Source organism: Kryptolebias marmoratus, linkage group LG8 (assembly GCF_001649575.2).
Source record: "Kryptolebias marmoratus isolate JLee-2015 linkage group LG8, ASM164957v2, whole genome shotgun sequence".
In the NCBI taxonomy this organism is placed as follows: domain Eukaryota; kingdom Metazoa; phylum Chordata; class Actinopteri; order Cyprinodontiformes; family Rivulidae; genus Kryptolebias; species Kryptolebias marmoratus.
The window spans coordinates 13,134,624-13,148,943 of record NC_051437.1 but is presented as its reverse complement, the minus strand read 5'-3'; the positions used below and the strand labels follow the sequence as shown (position 1 = coordinate 13,148,943).

Genomic DNA, 14,320 nt, shown 5'->3' with positions numbered 1-14,320 from the left:
TATTTTTGACTTATTTTAGCCCATGAAATGTTCCTTTAAGGGAATTTTATTAATTTTACTCTAACAAAACTTTTTTATCTTTTAGTAAATGTCACAAAAGAGAAAAGTACAAATATAGCAAATATTTGTTTAATTGTGGGATTTTAATTTGTGTTTCATTTTAATTCAGAATATGCACTATTTGGAAATTTAAAAAAAAATCCAATTTATTTTTAAACTCTTGCCATTATAATGTTTAATTAGTAAACACGTTACATGTTGCTGATAATATTCCCATTCTATCTAAATTGTTTTCAGTGGCTGAAAAATTCTAATCGGATCAAAATCTGATGTTACAGGTCGTAAATCAACTTTACATTAATAAACTACAAATACAATGAGTCTACGGTCGCCATGATGCCTGTAACGTCATCATTTCGCGTCATTTACCTTGTGCTTATGCGAGTTCGGTCGCATGAACAGTTAATAGGAGACAATTTGTAAAAAAAAAAAAAAAAACAGCTTAAAAATGCCTATGAAAGGGAAGTTTCCGATCAGAAGGACTCTGGAGTACCTCCAGAAGGGCAACATCATCTTTAAAAACAGGGTGAAGATTATGACTGTGAATTACAACACACACGGACAGCTCAGCGAAGGAGCAAGGTCAGAGAGACAGTTTTACATCCCATATTACACTCCGAGAAAAATCATGTACTACTTAAGAATAACGCTTAACATGTCACACTAGCATATATAGATTTTTGAGTGCTTAAGGTTGCTGGTTACTAAAGCCACTCGATTTTTAAATGCGCAACTTCTGATCAAAACAATGCTAACATGCTAAGCAAAGCTAACGTGCACAGTTTGGGTTGGGAAAGATGCACGATGCTGTTTCTCATTTGGACCTGGCTTCTGTTGTGTTTTGCAGGAAGTTTGTGTTCTTCAATATCCCCCAGATCCAGCACAAAAACCCGTGGGTCCAAATAATGATGTTCAAAAACATGACGCCGTCGCCTTTCCTAAGGTTTTACCTGGGTGTGTAGCCTGCCTGGCATGTTGTTTGTCGTCTGATGCTGGGAGATTTAAGTTGACCTCCTCTGCCTCTCTGTCCAGATGATGGTGAGCAAGTGTTGGTGGATGTGGAGGGAAAGGACCACAAGCAAATCTCACAACATGTTAGGAGGATTTTGGGCAAATCGGAGTAAGTTTGTGGGGATGATGCTTTATGATCCCTACAATTTCTATCACTTCACTATTAGTGGTCTTTTTAGTGTGTAGATTTCATTTTAAATAAATGGATAACCTTGTGAAAAAGCTAGAGGAACCTTTTTTATACTTTAAGAGCTTAAGAAATGTGGATTCTGAATAAGGTATCAAGGCAGTCTGTGGATGTATTTATTTTACCTGCTTCTTTCCACAGAGCGGTGTTAGAAGAAGAGGCTCAGGCCAGGATGCAGGCCTCCAACCCTGCCAACTTTGGCCCAAAGAAGTACTGTCTGAGGGAGTGCATCTGTGAGGTGGAGGGCCAAGTGCCGTGTCCTGGGAACATACCGCTGCCAAAGGAGATGACCGGCAAATATCGGGCCCGGATGGCCGAGTCAGATCAGAACTGAGCGGTGGACTTTTGGAGTCTAATTGGACAATATTCTGGCTGTTTATTGCTATTGGTTTTTAAGCTGGACGTGAGTGGACAGACTGGCACTTCACAAAAAGCAGCAGGAATCCACAAACACATAACCTCACGTACTTTTGATTTCCTGGATACTGTTAACAGTCAACTAAAACCCATGTTTGCTTTGTCACAGGTGTTCATTGTTCTTTTTCTCTCTATTATAAAAGTCTGTATCTTGATTAGTATAAGATACACTGATCAGCCATAAGATTAAAGCTACCTAGAGGTGAAGACAGAACCGCCCAGATCCTACTGAGCATGTGCAGAATGGCATGATCCACTGAAAGCCCCCCATGCTTCTCACAGGACCCAGAGGACCATCAGAGGTCCAAGTTCACTGCCTCAGTGGATTAAAGTTCATTTGGATTTGATTTATTAAATCAAGCAATCTGTGACTGATCGATGGATTTATTTTTATTTTATTTTTTACACAAAATAATGTCCAACTTAGATGGAAGAAAGTTGTGAAAAGAACAAGAAATATCACAATATTTTACTAAAAAGTTTTTAATTGAAGCCAAGATGGAAATTTACCCAAGTTAATAAAGTGATTAGATTTTTGTTAAATGTTCTCATTTTGAAATGCTTTTTTTTAATTATTTTTTTTGCAGACTCAAGTTACTCCCAAAACTAAAATCAACTGCCAACATACATGTATGAAGCTCTAATTCACAAAGTCCCAAAACATTTTGTGCCTCGTATGTTGCGTAAAATCTTCAACAGATGAGCAGACAGACGTAAAACGCTGCCTTTGAACACAAACATGAAAAAATCTGACGAAGAACAACAGGCTGATGTTAGGACCGAGTGTTAGTACTGAGTGATAATACTTTCTGGCGTTCGATAGTCTCTGATACACACACAAGAAAAAAAAAAAAGTCTAAAATGTTCCTTTGACCTAACAGTTTATTTGATCGTGACAAATGGAGAATTTCTGTACAAAAATGGGATTTTACGTGTTTTTACTCAAAGTTATGTGCAGGGTCCCTTCACGAAGTGTGTAAAGAACTGACATAGTGTTTGCTGAGTGAGATGTCGAAATGAACGCCGCGTTGAACAGATAACATGCATCACATACAGGTTTCTGACTGACAGCACAGAGCCAGAGTAAGGTCTTTCAACGACGTATATTCAGACTAAAAAGGAAGACGAGTACACTGCTGTAAACAAAAAGATCTCAACCTGCAGGGTCACACAGAACAACGGAAAACACTTTTGTTAATCTTGAAATTCTGTTAAACTGTCAAATGAAGTTTTTAATCTCATACCAGCACGATAAAAACCAATTTGACAATTATTTGATCGAGACTTCCATTTAAACCTCTGACACATAATGTAATCATAAATATACTCCGTATTTAAATTCTGCTGTACAGAATCAAACTATTACATTTTAGCAGATTTAAACAGCTGTTATTGAGCGAACACTTCTGTTTCAGCTACTGTGTTTTATCTTAGCTGTGTAAGACAAAAAACAGAAAGCCTAAAATTATTAGCATGACTAGAATACACCAAAATGACTTGTGTAATTGAACTTTATTTTATGTTAAAAATCTATGAAGTTGTGTGGATCAAATATTTCAGATTTTAAGATCTAAGCATTTATAGTTACACATTTCCTTTAAGCAAGATGCTGCCCGAACGGAGATAAAACTGAATCCTCCTTTCTCTTGAAATGAACGAGTCAATTTGTTCTGATTTTTGTTCGTGGCCTCAACAGAACATTGGCTTAGTGCTTTGCAAACATCCACATTTAAGTGCACCAACACAGTAACGCAAATATCTACAGAGCAGAGACGAAACTTTGTAGCCATGCTGACATTTTGTTCACAGCTTCTGTCGCAGAGCCAAATCATGCATTCTGACCACTGTAAAAACTACAAATAGACCCGAAGAAACCCTCATCAGACTCATTAAAATAACATTCTCCTGTCTTTCGTTCTTCTTTACATTGCTCCAATTACATCTGACATCATATACATGCCTGTACAAACGAGTTTTCACTCAGTGCTTCAAATTTGTGCAGGGGGGTGAACTCCAGCCCTGTGCAACCCCTATACAAGAGAAGTGGTTTAAAAAGCTGTTTGGAACTGTAGTAAAGTAAATCCAGGCTACAGAGCTCAAATATATAGATTATTTAAAGGGATTATTGTTTTGTTTTTTTTAATTGGGGTGAAATACTTACAAGCAGTCAGTGTCTTACCCGCAGAAAGCAAAAGTCAAGATAGTTCAATATTATGTGGACTCTCTTCAATGGAAATAAAGTGTTGCAGTAAAGAAATCCACAATAGTGTTTGTTTGAACTACTATGAAGTTTCAGAAGGTTTAAATTATTCTACGTGGGAGGGGAAAAAAACTCTTTGCATCCTTCTGAGCATTGATTATTTTGGTTTTGCCATCATAAATGTTCCTTGATTCTGCAGTAAGACACGATCAGCTTACAAATATGCCCAAAACATAACTCCCCCCTTAAACGTAGGGTGCAGCAGACCTCAGCTAAACTAACCTTAGGTTGTTAGTTGTGTAAAGTGAACTAGCCTTGTAGGACTTGGTAAGTAGCAGGTGATCGGGTCTGAAACCTGTCAGTGTTTCTTTTTCTTCTGTTCCTGTAGAGTGTGCTGTAGCTCTCTTAGATTCTCCGACAGGAGCTCGACCTCGTCCAGACGCCTGCTGAGCTTTGCGTCAAAGATGTAAGCCCTAATGTTGTCGATCTGCTGCAGCAGCAGTTCCTCCTCGATGATGTCCACGTCGGGCAAAACCTCGTCGTCGTCGTCCATGTCAAAAGGGTTGGTCGAGGCCTCTGGAGAATTCCCAGAGGCCTCCATGAAGGGGTTACCTGCACTAGTGTCGTCCTCCTCAAAGGGGTTCCCAGCAGCTACGGTGTCAGCCTGTTGGTCCTTGTCTCCGTCTGCATCTTCTTCGTCAAAGGGGTTGTACTCTTTCTTCCCGTTGGTCACTTCCTTGTGCTCGTTCTTGATGTCCTCAAAGAAGGGATTGGACGGATCCTCCTCAATGGGGGTGGAGTCCTCTTCAAATGGGTTAAGGGAGGTGTTGCTCTGGCCTTCACTGCTAGGCGGGGTTACATGCCCTCCTAAGCTTCTTAGTCTAGGAGGAGACTCCTCCAGGGATGTGAGAATAGGGAGTGCCCTTACGGCTGATGGACTCCCATCAGCTTTTCGAATCAGGACCTCAGCTGCTGTGTTCTCCTCTACCTCACAGCCCCCCGTTGGGCTGAGGTCCACAGATGGCTCACAGGTGAATGACAGCTGGGCAGAGCCCCATCTCTGCTCCCTTTCCCGGGCCTCCAGACGCTGAAGCTCCCCTTGCTGTAAGCTTTCCTCCTTAGCCTGCTGCTTGGAGAGCTCGATGGCTAGGCTAGTCTGCTGCTGGTCGTATTCTTCCTGCAGCTGACGCAAGTTCTCCTCCAACATGGCGACCTCGTCTGTTCTTTGGGCGTCGCGAGCCTGACGGAGGAACGACTGGATGTTTTCGATCTGCTGCAGGAGGGGGTCCTCCAGCTCGTTGTGTATGTGAACGGAGCCTGAAGAGGGTAACCAGCCGCCAGCTTTGGTCATGCGTGGCTCTCGAGGGGCCTGGGGCAGCTCCCCGTTGGCTGGTGGACGGTTCTTCTCAAACTCCTGCCTCCTCCTTAAAGACTCCTGGGACGCCTGATGGGCAGGAAATGTTTGAAGCGCCAACATTTAGAAATTTGTTTGTCCAGAGAACAAACAAAAAAAAAGGTGCTGTTAAATATTCTCACCAGTCTCTCTTGTTGGAGTCTCCTCTCTTGCTCCTGTTTCCTCTTTCCTTTCAGCTCTTCGTATTTCTCTTTAGTGGGTAAAGACATCAGCCCCAGCAGCTTCTCCTGAACCCACGAGGACACAAAGAAGGGATTTAGTTCTCTAAAGGTGAGCTAATGTTCTTTTTTCATCATGTTTAAAAGAAAAATCTCCACAAGGGATATTTACAAACACACCATAACATTACGACCACTCCCTCAAACATTGATCAGGTATCATTTTGCCACCCAAACAACTTTGACCAGTTAAGTCAAAGGCAAAAACACCTCCAGGAGTCTTGAATTGTTTGAAACCAGGATGTTGGCAATAAATGCCTGAGTTTCCTGGTGAATACCTCAGAGGCTTTGATATGCCCTTTAAACCAGTGGTTCCCAAACCTTCTAGCCTCTGACCCTTAAAATAACAATGGCAAAAACTTGCGACTTTTTAATTTTTTAACTTTGCTTTGTTTCTGAGATCACCTGAAGAACCCTCAACTTTAACCGTTTTGTGACCCACAGTCGGGTCCCAACCTCATCTTTAAGATCTACTGCTTTAAACCACTCTTAGGCAATTTCTGAGAGCCTACTGTTGTGCTGCTTAAGGTGGGTGGATAGGTTGGCGCTGATAACTGACTGATAATCTAATCTGTGTGGATAGGGAACAAGTGTCAAAGTAAGATCCATGTGAACGGGAATGCAATCCCAGCAGAACGTTGTGATGTAACAAGTTGAGCCATTTTAATTTCCATGCCAGTGGTCATAATGTTACGGCTAATTGATGTTACAAAAAGCTTGAAAAACACTGTGCATGTGCATTAAAAGGAACAGTGAACAATGTGAAACAATAAGAAGAATGTATAACAAGAAAAATAATTATTCTTTAAGGACTGTTGTGAGTCCCAGATTTTTATTTTATTTTTTTATTGTATGGTGAGTGTTTTTTTTTTAACTTGGGCTCACCTGGACAAACAGTGTTGCTGTGTAGCGTATCATCCTCTGTAGCTGGAGTGCTTTTGGGTGTGGAGGTGGCTCATTTTTAACTCCCAGGGTTAAAATCTTCTTACTAAGATAAAAAAAAAAATAACTCAAGTGAATAATAGAATATAAAGTCTTTTGTTTCATTTTTAAAGCGTTAGTCATGACTATCGTGTACCTTAGAGCATCGATTAGTTCGTAGTATTTCTGGACCTCCAGCCTCAGTCCACCTGCTGTGTCCAGATTATAAGTGGTTTCTCCGGCACTTTGAAATAAAGCAGTGAAACATCATCTCTCAGACTAAAACTAAAACTGCAGTCTGATTCTAAATCGTTACGTCAGTACTTTTTGAAGTTGCTTACTTGAGAGACTCAGCCATTCGAATATACTGTGGAGCCTTTTCTTCCACCTTCTCCATGCACATCCTCAGCCTCTGACAGGAAGACCGGGAACAGGAAACCCCAAACAGGAAATGTGGAATGACAGGAAGGATACAACTTTGTAAACTAAAACAACGGAGAGTTGCTGAACTGCTATTGTGAGAGAAGTTGCGTGATTGTTAAACCAACCTCATAAAGTTTCACTATGTCAGGAACGTGATCCTTCTCTTCTAACTTCTGCTGTCTCTTCAGCAGCGTGTCCATACAGTGGTGACAGCAGCGGATCTTCTCGTCATCTTTTTCTTCCAATATGGAGGCAACGCTGCTCAGGCTGCTGATGCTGCCTCTCCTCGAGCCCATCCCGCTGCTACCGCCTCCTGTTGGCTGAGAGTGGGACTGACCGGGACTTCCGGGAACACACAGGGCCTCTCGGGTCCCATTAATGAGCTTCTCTGTTTAAAAGAAACAAGGAAAATCACAACACTGACGCACAAAACTTGTCTACTGATTTTTAATAAACAAACTGTTTTTCCCAAGGTACTGCTGATACGTACGGGCCAAAGGAAGCGGGACAAACTCCATGCACCTCCTACACATGATAGATCCACAGAGGCGACAGTGGTGCCGCCTGTTTCGGATGTTGAACTTGTTCCCACAATCAGGACAGAACGGGACGTCCGAGTCATTCACCCAGGACACTACAGACTTCTCAATGGCTACAGATGAGGATGTAAATCACTCCTTTTAATATTTCCTCATTTAAGTTTACAAAAAGAACAATAACGGAAAATACAAACCTCTGATTTTAGCAGAATCTGAGTTGGTTCTGTCAAACGCCGTCAACTGCAACATAAAGTTTCATGGTAAAAAGCTGCCACTGTCAGGTGTGTTTAATTTTAATTTCAGAAACGGCACGAGGAACATTATAGCTTGAATAAAGTGCTTTACAAACCCACCTTTTCCAGTCTGATGATGAGCTTGTTGACCTCGATGACATAATGGTCAATCCGGGCCGCTCTGTGTTTCTTAAAGGAGTCCAGGTGACTTTTAGTTGCTCCTTTAAAAAAAAGGAAAAAGACTTGTTCAATGTAAAAGAAAAACTTTTAATTTCTTCCTACATTTAAGCTGTAATCACACAAGTTTATGTTGTTATCTTTAAAACTAAAACTGATATACAAATTAGTCTCGTCCTACCCAGTTCCTGAGGTTCCCACATGTATGGGTCCACTCCACCATAGTAGAAAGACTCATAACTGCCAGAGTCCAGTCTGTCGTCTCCGTCCCTCTTCAACAGTTTATCTTTGGCTTTCTTTGCCTTCTGAACCAAACCTAAAAAGACAAATACACACATAAAAACAAACTACTAATATAGGAAATCACTCAGACAATCTGATAAGCACGTCAGAGAATGTGTATCCTGTAATTACACATTTTTGTCACAAAAACATGGACTAATTTTCATGTTCATAATCAATCTGAAGCCTAAAAACTAAGCTAACCTCTGAATGGATCCATGACAAATCACAAACCTCGACCTTCTCATGAATTTTCAAACATGTTTAATAGTCATCTCATTTTCCTAAAAGCTTATTTTGTTCTAACTTTGCAGTAACATCACTGTGTGCATTATACTTTTTTATAAGAAAAAACAGGCATCTGTTTGATAACAGAACTGAACCTTGAATGCACAAAACCTTAACGAAACAAAGTATGGGAAACTGAGTTTGTTTAGCAAAGACAAGGAAATAAAAGCGATTTTTGACCACAGAAACAAAGCTGTGGACATAAAACAGGTACTTTGTGAGGACAAGGCCAGACCTGAAGACCATTTGACCCAAAACAACACTGACAAGTCTCTGTATTGTTCATGTTACAAAAATCGTTCAGTGATAAATAAGATCATGATTTTTTTCTGACGCTGTGCAGCCCTACGTACTTTTGAGCTGTCCTCGAATTTGCCGATTGTCTCCTGAGTGCTCCTCCTCGTAGTGTCCTTGGAGCTGGTAGAACGACTGCAGGTCCTTCAGGCACAGCGGGCAAAGAAAGCCCTCCTTCACTTCACCTGCGCCCTCAAACGGGGTGGGGTAACCAGCGGCCATGTTGACAGCAGGAGGCTCGGTCGTTTAGGAGGTGCAAGGTGGCATGATCCTGCTTGGACAAACATGTTACAGGGCCTGCAAAGAACCTCTTATTTCCTCCATAACAGCTGAAACAAACAAACAAACAAAAAGATCACTTGAGAAAATCCAGTCACTGCAGAAAACACATGCCTAAATTTATAAAAACAGATATCAACTCGTCCAGAAGCCCAACAAAGATTAAGTTCTGGCTGGTATTTGAATCTAAACCCTGTTCGAAAGCTGCACAATTCACAGCAATGATAAAGTCAGTGTGACTTTGATGGGTTACAAGAGTGCCAGTGCAATAAACAGAGTCATTGCAACATCAGGTTACAAACGCTGAGCAGGCTAAAATACCATATTTATAATACCTCTTCTAACGTAATTATTGCTCACAGTGTTTGAGCTGAAGACAAGGCGGAAAAGACAGTTTGTTCCAGTTACATATCAAATATCTTACAAAGATTTAAAAAGATTAGTGTTACTCTTATCTCCTGCATAAGGCGATTCATTTCAAGCAGGTGTCACATACAACCAGCTAATGTCAACTTTGATTCTGACATCTGTGGCTGTGTGTCCACATATAATGTGTGCTGTCTTGGTACAAACTGAGCTATCTAAAAATTTAATTCGTCTCTTTCTGTTTAATGTTGTGTCCAACTTTACACGCCGCTGCGCTGCAAAGAAACTGGGTAAGGCTAGCGGGAAGATGCTAACCTTTAGCTTCTCTGTACCTCCAACCGCCCAATTCAAAGACGATAATAAATATTTTAAAACTACACACAAAATACACTCACCCACTGCTTGAAAACGATCGTTTGTAGGCCTTAAATGTGTCTGACAATAACTGTGCTCTTCGCAATTTTTTATTTTTTATTTGACAGCTCGATAACTGAAGCAGCAGAGCAAGGAGCAACCCCACCTGGTCATGTGATCAGCTCTCCGTCGGTACGGGGTCAGAAAAGGGACAAATGAGAGGAAACAAACGCGAACATGATTTTAACATTAAAGTCTGAAAATGTTTTATCGTAAAATTTGAATTATTTTGACAAAAACTGTTAAATCAAAGTATAAAATCCCATATCATGATATTTGTAAAAAAAATAAAAATAAAAAAAAATAAATAAATTACTGACCAAATGTCGACGGGAGGCTTGTTATAGATTTGAATAAGTGTTCTTTTTATAATATTAGGTTTAAAATGTCTCATTCTCTATACTATGCACACATTTTAGGGTCACAGTTTTAGTTTAAAGTGTTCAGACACTGTTACCAGCACTAAACAAGTTATATTTTAGTTAAAAAATACACTGGATGGGACCATTTTGGTACCAATTTTGAAGGGAAATACGTTTTAGAGTTACAAATGACACTGTTTTCATATGTGAGCAACAAGATGGACAGATTCATCACAGACCAGCAGTGAATCACTTTGTGCAGATGTGTAACAACCACTTCCTAAAGTTACAGAAAATGCCAACAAAGCAAAAAACATGTCCAGATTTGAAGTTATTCTTTTTAACTTAACTTGGTAGCTCTGTTTCAACAAATTAGTTATTTTAACCTAATTTTAGAGAACAAAACTTAACCCAGTATGTTGGGTCAAACTGATAACCAAAGCCTGCTGAGTTAAAACTATCCAGCTAGTTTACAAATTGGGCAGTTTTTAACTCAGCAGAGTGTAGCTGAGATCTTAACAATCCCCTGTCAGGGATTTAAGAGTTGCGTTCTACCTAAATCTGTTGTCTAATAAAAAAGATAAGTCACAAATAACAAACAGGCAAAAGTGTATTGATGTAAGAGTGTTTTATACTATTTTTTCTTGACATGACATTCTTTGAGATCGAGCAGCTTTAAAGATTTGAAATGAATCACTTAGGAATAATGTCCACACTAAGACCAACACCACTGAGGCCCTCTGTGATGAGTGGTTTGTACCACGTTAAAGGCTTGTGTGTAAATAATGTTGGAACCTAAATGACCTCCATTGTGTCATTTAACAGTTTGTGGAGGTGTGTGTGTTTTACACTGAGTTTTAGGAACAGAGTATGGAAAAAAAACTAGGATAAACCCTCATATCGCAAACATTTTTTGCGGCTGTGGCTCAGCAGTCACAGTTTGAAGTGTCCCTGGGCAAAACACTGAACCCCTCACTGCCTCCGATGTGCTCCGTCGCTGTATGAGTGGAGTTTAAAGCACTGATTAGACTCTATAGGATGATTTATTCAGATTAGCTGTGTAGAGATGTAGTAGAAGGCTGTATGGATGTGTGTGGATGGGTAAATGAGGGCACAGATTGTGTTGTAAAGTGCTTTAAGTGGCCTGATTGGCTAGAAAGGCGCTATATAAGTACAGTCCATTTACCATTCTGCCGCTTTTCCTGTGTTTTGAACATTTCACATGTTTGTGCACCTGAAAGTGTTTGGTTTATTGTTTATATAACCTGCTTTATTTTCTGTGTTCACAGATCTCCAAACTTGAGTTATCTGCGAGTATGATGGTAATATAGATCAAAAAGCCTGTAGACAGCTGCACATGAGGCTCTGTTGGAATGAGCCCCAGTTAAATGGCTCAGAAGATCTTTGTCTGTGGATCAACATCTGTCTGCTCTGATCAGAAATATGCTTACTACTTTGTCAGACCACATGCTTATTAGAGCTGGGAAAGAGTCAGCATGATAGAAGGTACTTTAAGTCATTTGCTGCATCCTGCACAAACGAGAGAAGTTGTTGGATTTGTTTTTAATTTATACTCAAGGAATCCATGGAGTTATTAAAAAAATCAATGACACACTTAATTTGCTGTAGACTTCTTTATATTTTACATAAGTAGAAAATAAAACACAAATCAACCAATGATACGATTTCTTTGCTTCAAGCGTGGCCATTTTAAGTATCTCCTTCCCATCATGTCCTACACACTGACACAAGTGAGTTGCCTCACAGAGGCAACATCGCTGAAGCCATTATTGAAATAATCCTATGATTTGGTGTAAGCATAAATATTCTAATGAACAGAATAAATCGTAAAATAGTTAAAAAAAAAAAAAAAAAGAATTATAGATGAACATGTGGTACCGACTCTTGGTAAACCGTATGTACAGCAAAGTTCCAAGTTTGGAGAAACAATTACGCACAAGCGCTCCAAAGAAAATGTCAGATAAAAGCTATATGTGGAAACTGTGTGCCAACTTAAATTTCTCATATTTTATTCATTCATTTATACATTTTTTGTTGGTTTGCAGTAAATTAGACCAGACTTTGCGTTCACTCTCCGTCCTCTATATCTTCCTCCGGTGCAAATCTTTTCCCCGGGTGCTGCCGCTTCTCCTCGGCGTGATTCTTGTTGATGTTGTCTAGAAGGTCGAGCAGCAGACTGGTCTTACTGCAGCTGTCAGGGTCCAAAACATCACACGGGCTGCTGGTGCTTAATTCCGGACTGGGGTTATCCCAAAATCGTTTCCCGGGGTGCTGACGCTTCTCCAACTCAGAGAGGTCTTCGTCTTCGTCCGCGTTCCAGTCACTGTCACCCTCCTCATCCTCGAGGTAACGCTTACCTGGATGCTGGCGTTTGCTGTGCAGCACCAGGTACCGCTTGCCAGGGTGTTGCCGTTTGGAAAGTTCACTGAGCAGACTGAGGGGGCTGTCGGAGAGGCGTCCCGCCGCGGCGCGCTTTCCCGGATGCTGTCTCTTCTGGAGACCAGCGAGGAACGAATCCATCTCGTCTTCGCGCTTGCCCGGGTGCTGCCTTCTCTGCACGTCCAAGAACGACTCATCATCCTCTTCCTCTCTCCTGCCCGGATGCTGCCGCTTCTCCAGGTCCTCGCTGAGCCTCTTACCGGGGTGCTGTCGTTTTGTCAGCCATTCAGGCTGAGAGAAAATCCCGTCTGGAAACAACAGTTAAAGACATCTTTAATATTCCACCGCCTGGGCATGTCTCTGCTGCAACAATAGCTTTCACCGCTCTCCTGCTGCGTGCGTAAATTACGCATAAAAGCTCTTTAAACTATTATATTGGAAAATATTTTTTTTGCTCTTTTGTCAAATATATAGACCTAAAATATAATTTAATTGTAATTATTTTTAAGTATTTATACTCATCTTACTGAAAATCATCATTATTGATGATGCGCAAAACTGCGAACAACTGTCAAATCAAAATCATCCCAAAAAAACACCCCAGACATCAATATCATTGCAACAAGAAATAAGTTTAAAACTTCTCAAATTATCTATTTTAACAGTTTACGTGACCAATAAGCTTTGAATGCGTAAAAATATTCCGGCTTTCCTCAAAATGGATGAGAAAAAAATCCGACTTTTTACGCACAGTTTTGGCCGTTTTCATCCTGCAGCTTTTTGAGGATGGATCGTAACAGGAGGCTTTCTGCTCTCTGGAGGATGATGTCGTCTATGGTGGTGCCTCGGTCCGTCTCATCCTCAGCAGAGATGCTCTGTCCGTCCGACACAGTCAAGTTGCAAAGCGCGAGAGAAGCCAAGATGAGCAGGCACGACGACTTCATGGTGAAAGAGTTTGTTTGTCTGGTGAATTAACAGAGAATCAGTGCACAGAAAGGTAGAATGTGCGGGAAAACTGTATCTCAGTTGCGCCTCAGTATGGATGTTTCATTAAATATTTTGGTAGAAATTCTTTTTAAAATTATTATAATATAATTGGTTTAGTCCAAATACGAACCTGCTCTTTAACCCATAATAAGGAAGCTGTCTTGTAGTACTTGTAAAATCTTAAAAGGCAATGAATATGCCAAAAATAAAATGGCAAAAGCAACATTTTAAAACTACTTTTAGAGTAAAGCTGCTTCAGAGTTCCCAAAGTTACCAAATGATGCCCAATAAGTCTGATTCGGCAATGTTCCGGACTCACCTGAGAAGTTTCCAGTTTCTCCTGGTTCTCCAGCCCCTGGCACCGCCGGCAGTGGTGGTGGTTGCTCTCAGCTCCTCCGCAGCGCTTGGTGACCCTTTAGGCCAAGTCTGGAGGTATGAGCTGACAATTTCTCGGCTCTGCTTTTATATACTTCGCAGTCACTGTCGTCATCCCGAACCCCGGAGTCATTTTTCAGGATCCCTCGTCCCCCATTGATGTCACCAAGTCGTGCGCAACTGAGCTTGGTGAATGATCGCCCTACAAGGCCTGCTTCCTTATTTGTCCACTGGAAAAACAAACTGAGACGGACGCCACTTCGGATAATCCCTTAATAAAAATTCCATCATATTAATAATAAAAAAATCGATCAGCATATTTCATCCTGTTTCTGTTCATTTATTTAAGATGTTACCTACTGTTTTATGGAATCTATTGTTTGATTGATTTGTCAGTTTTAAAATGTGTCTCCATTCTTCAGGGGTTTTGTGTTTTTATAGCTGTTTACCTCAAAGGGAAAAGGTCCAAAGGC

At 40.7% G+C, this 14,320-nt stretch overlaps 3 protein-coding genes across 3 annotated transcripts; 1 reads left to right on the top strand and 2 right to left on the bottom strand.

Moving 5' to 3' along the window:
* The first annotated feature begins 421 nt into the window (after window positions 1-421).
* Window positions 422-2,809, top strand: mrps25 (mitochondrial ribosomal protein S25). Its single transcript, XM_017409722.3, has 4 exons — window positions 422-642; window positions 908-1,014; window positions 1,093-1,180; window positions 1,400-2,809. The coding sequence occupies exons 1-4, from the start codon at window positions 509-511 to the stop codon at window positions 1,590-1,592; spliced, it is 522 nt and encodes a 173-aa protein (XP_017265211.1). The 5' UTR covers window positions 422-508; the 3' UTR covers window positions 1,593-2,809.
* Window positions 2,074-9,862, bottom strand: LOC108232122 (rabenosyn-5). The gene is made up of 12 exons (XM_017409721.3): window positions 9,705-9,862; window positions 8,724-8,993; window positions 7,982-8,116; window positions 7,744-7,844; window positions 7,585-7,630; window positions 7,342-7,503; window positions 6,977-7,239; window positions 6,770-6,840; window positions 6,586-6,672; window positions 6,393-6,495; window positions 5,412-5,516; window positions 2,074-5,319 (listed from the first exon to the last, which is right to left on the bottom strand). Exons 2-12 carry the CDS (start codon window positions 8,884-8,886, stop codon window positions 4,234-4,236), a joined length of 2,322 nt encoding a protein of 773 aa, XP_017265210.1. The 5' UTR covers window positions 8,887-8,993; window positions 9,705-9,862; the 3' UTR covers window positions 2,074-4,233.
* A 1,620-nt stretch (window positions 9,863-11,482) lies between these two features.
* Window positions 11,483-13,921, bottom strand: trh (thyrotropin-releasing hormone). Its single transcript, XM_017409427.3, has 3 exons — window positions 13,792-13,921; window positions 13,237-13,448; window positions 11,483-12,793 (listed from the first exon to the last, which is right to left on the bottom strand). The coding sequence occupies exons 2-3, from the start codon at window positions 13,427-13,429 to the stop codon at window positions 12,174-12,176; spliced, it is 813 nt and encodes a 270-aa protein (XP_017264916.1). The 5' UTR covers window positions 13,430-13,448; window positions 13,792-13,921; the 3' UTR covers window positions 11,483-12,173.
* Window positions 13,922-14,320: the final 399 nt, after the last annotated feature.

Bases quoted from the DNA above. Each gene is read 5' to 3' on its own strand.
- mrps25 (XM_017409722.3), top strand. From the start codon at position 509: ATGCCTATGAAAGGGAAGTTTCCGATCAGAAGGACTCTGGAGTACCTC. The intron at 643-907 runs GTCAGAGAGACA...TGTGTTTTGCAG, and splicing joins CAGCTCAGCGAAGGAGCAAG to GAAGTTTGTGTTCTTCAATA. The intron at 1,015-1,092 runs GTGTGTAGCCTG...CTCTCTGTCCAG, and splicing joins TTTCCTAAGGTTTTACCTGG to ATGATGGTGAGCAAGTGTTG.
- LOC108232122 (XM_017409721.3), bottom strand. From the start codon at position 8,886: ATGGCCGCTGGTTACCCCACCCCGTTTGAGGGCGCAGGTGAAGTGAAG. The intron at 6,673-6,769 runs GTAAGCAACTTC...TTTATTTCAAAG, and splicing joins CGAATGGCTGAGTCTCTCAA to TGCCGGAGAAACCACTTATA. The intron at 5,517-6,392 runs GTGAGCCCAAGT...TCGTGGGTTCAG, and splicing joins CAGCAACACTGTTTGTCCAG to GAGAAGCTGCTGGGGCTGAT.
- trh (XM_017409427.3), bottom strand. From the start codon at position 13,429: ATGAAGTCGTCGTGCCTGCTCATCTTGGCTTCTCTCGCGCTTTGCAAC. The intron at 12,794-13,236 runs GTGCGTAAAAAG...TGTTGTTTCCAG, and splicing joins GGATGAAAACGGCCAAAACT to ACGGGATTTTCTCTCAGCCT.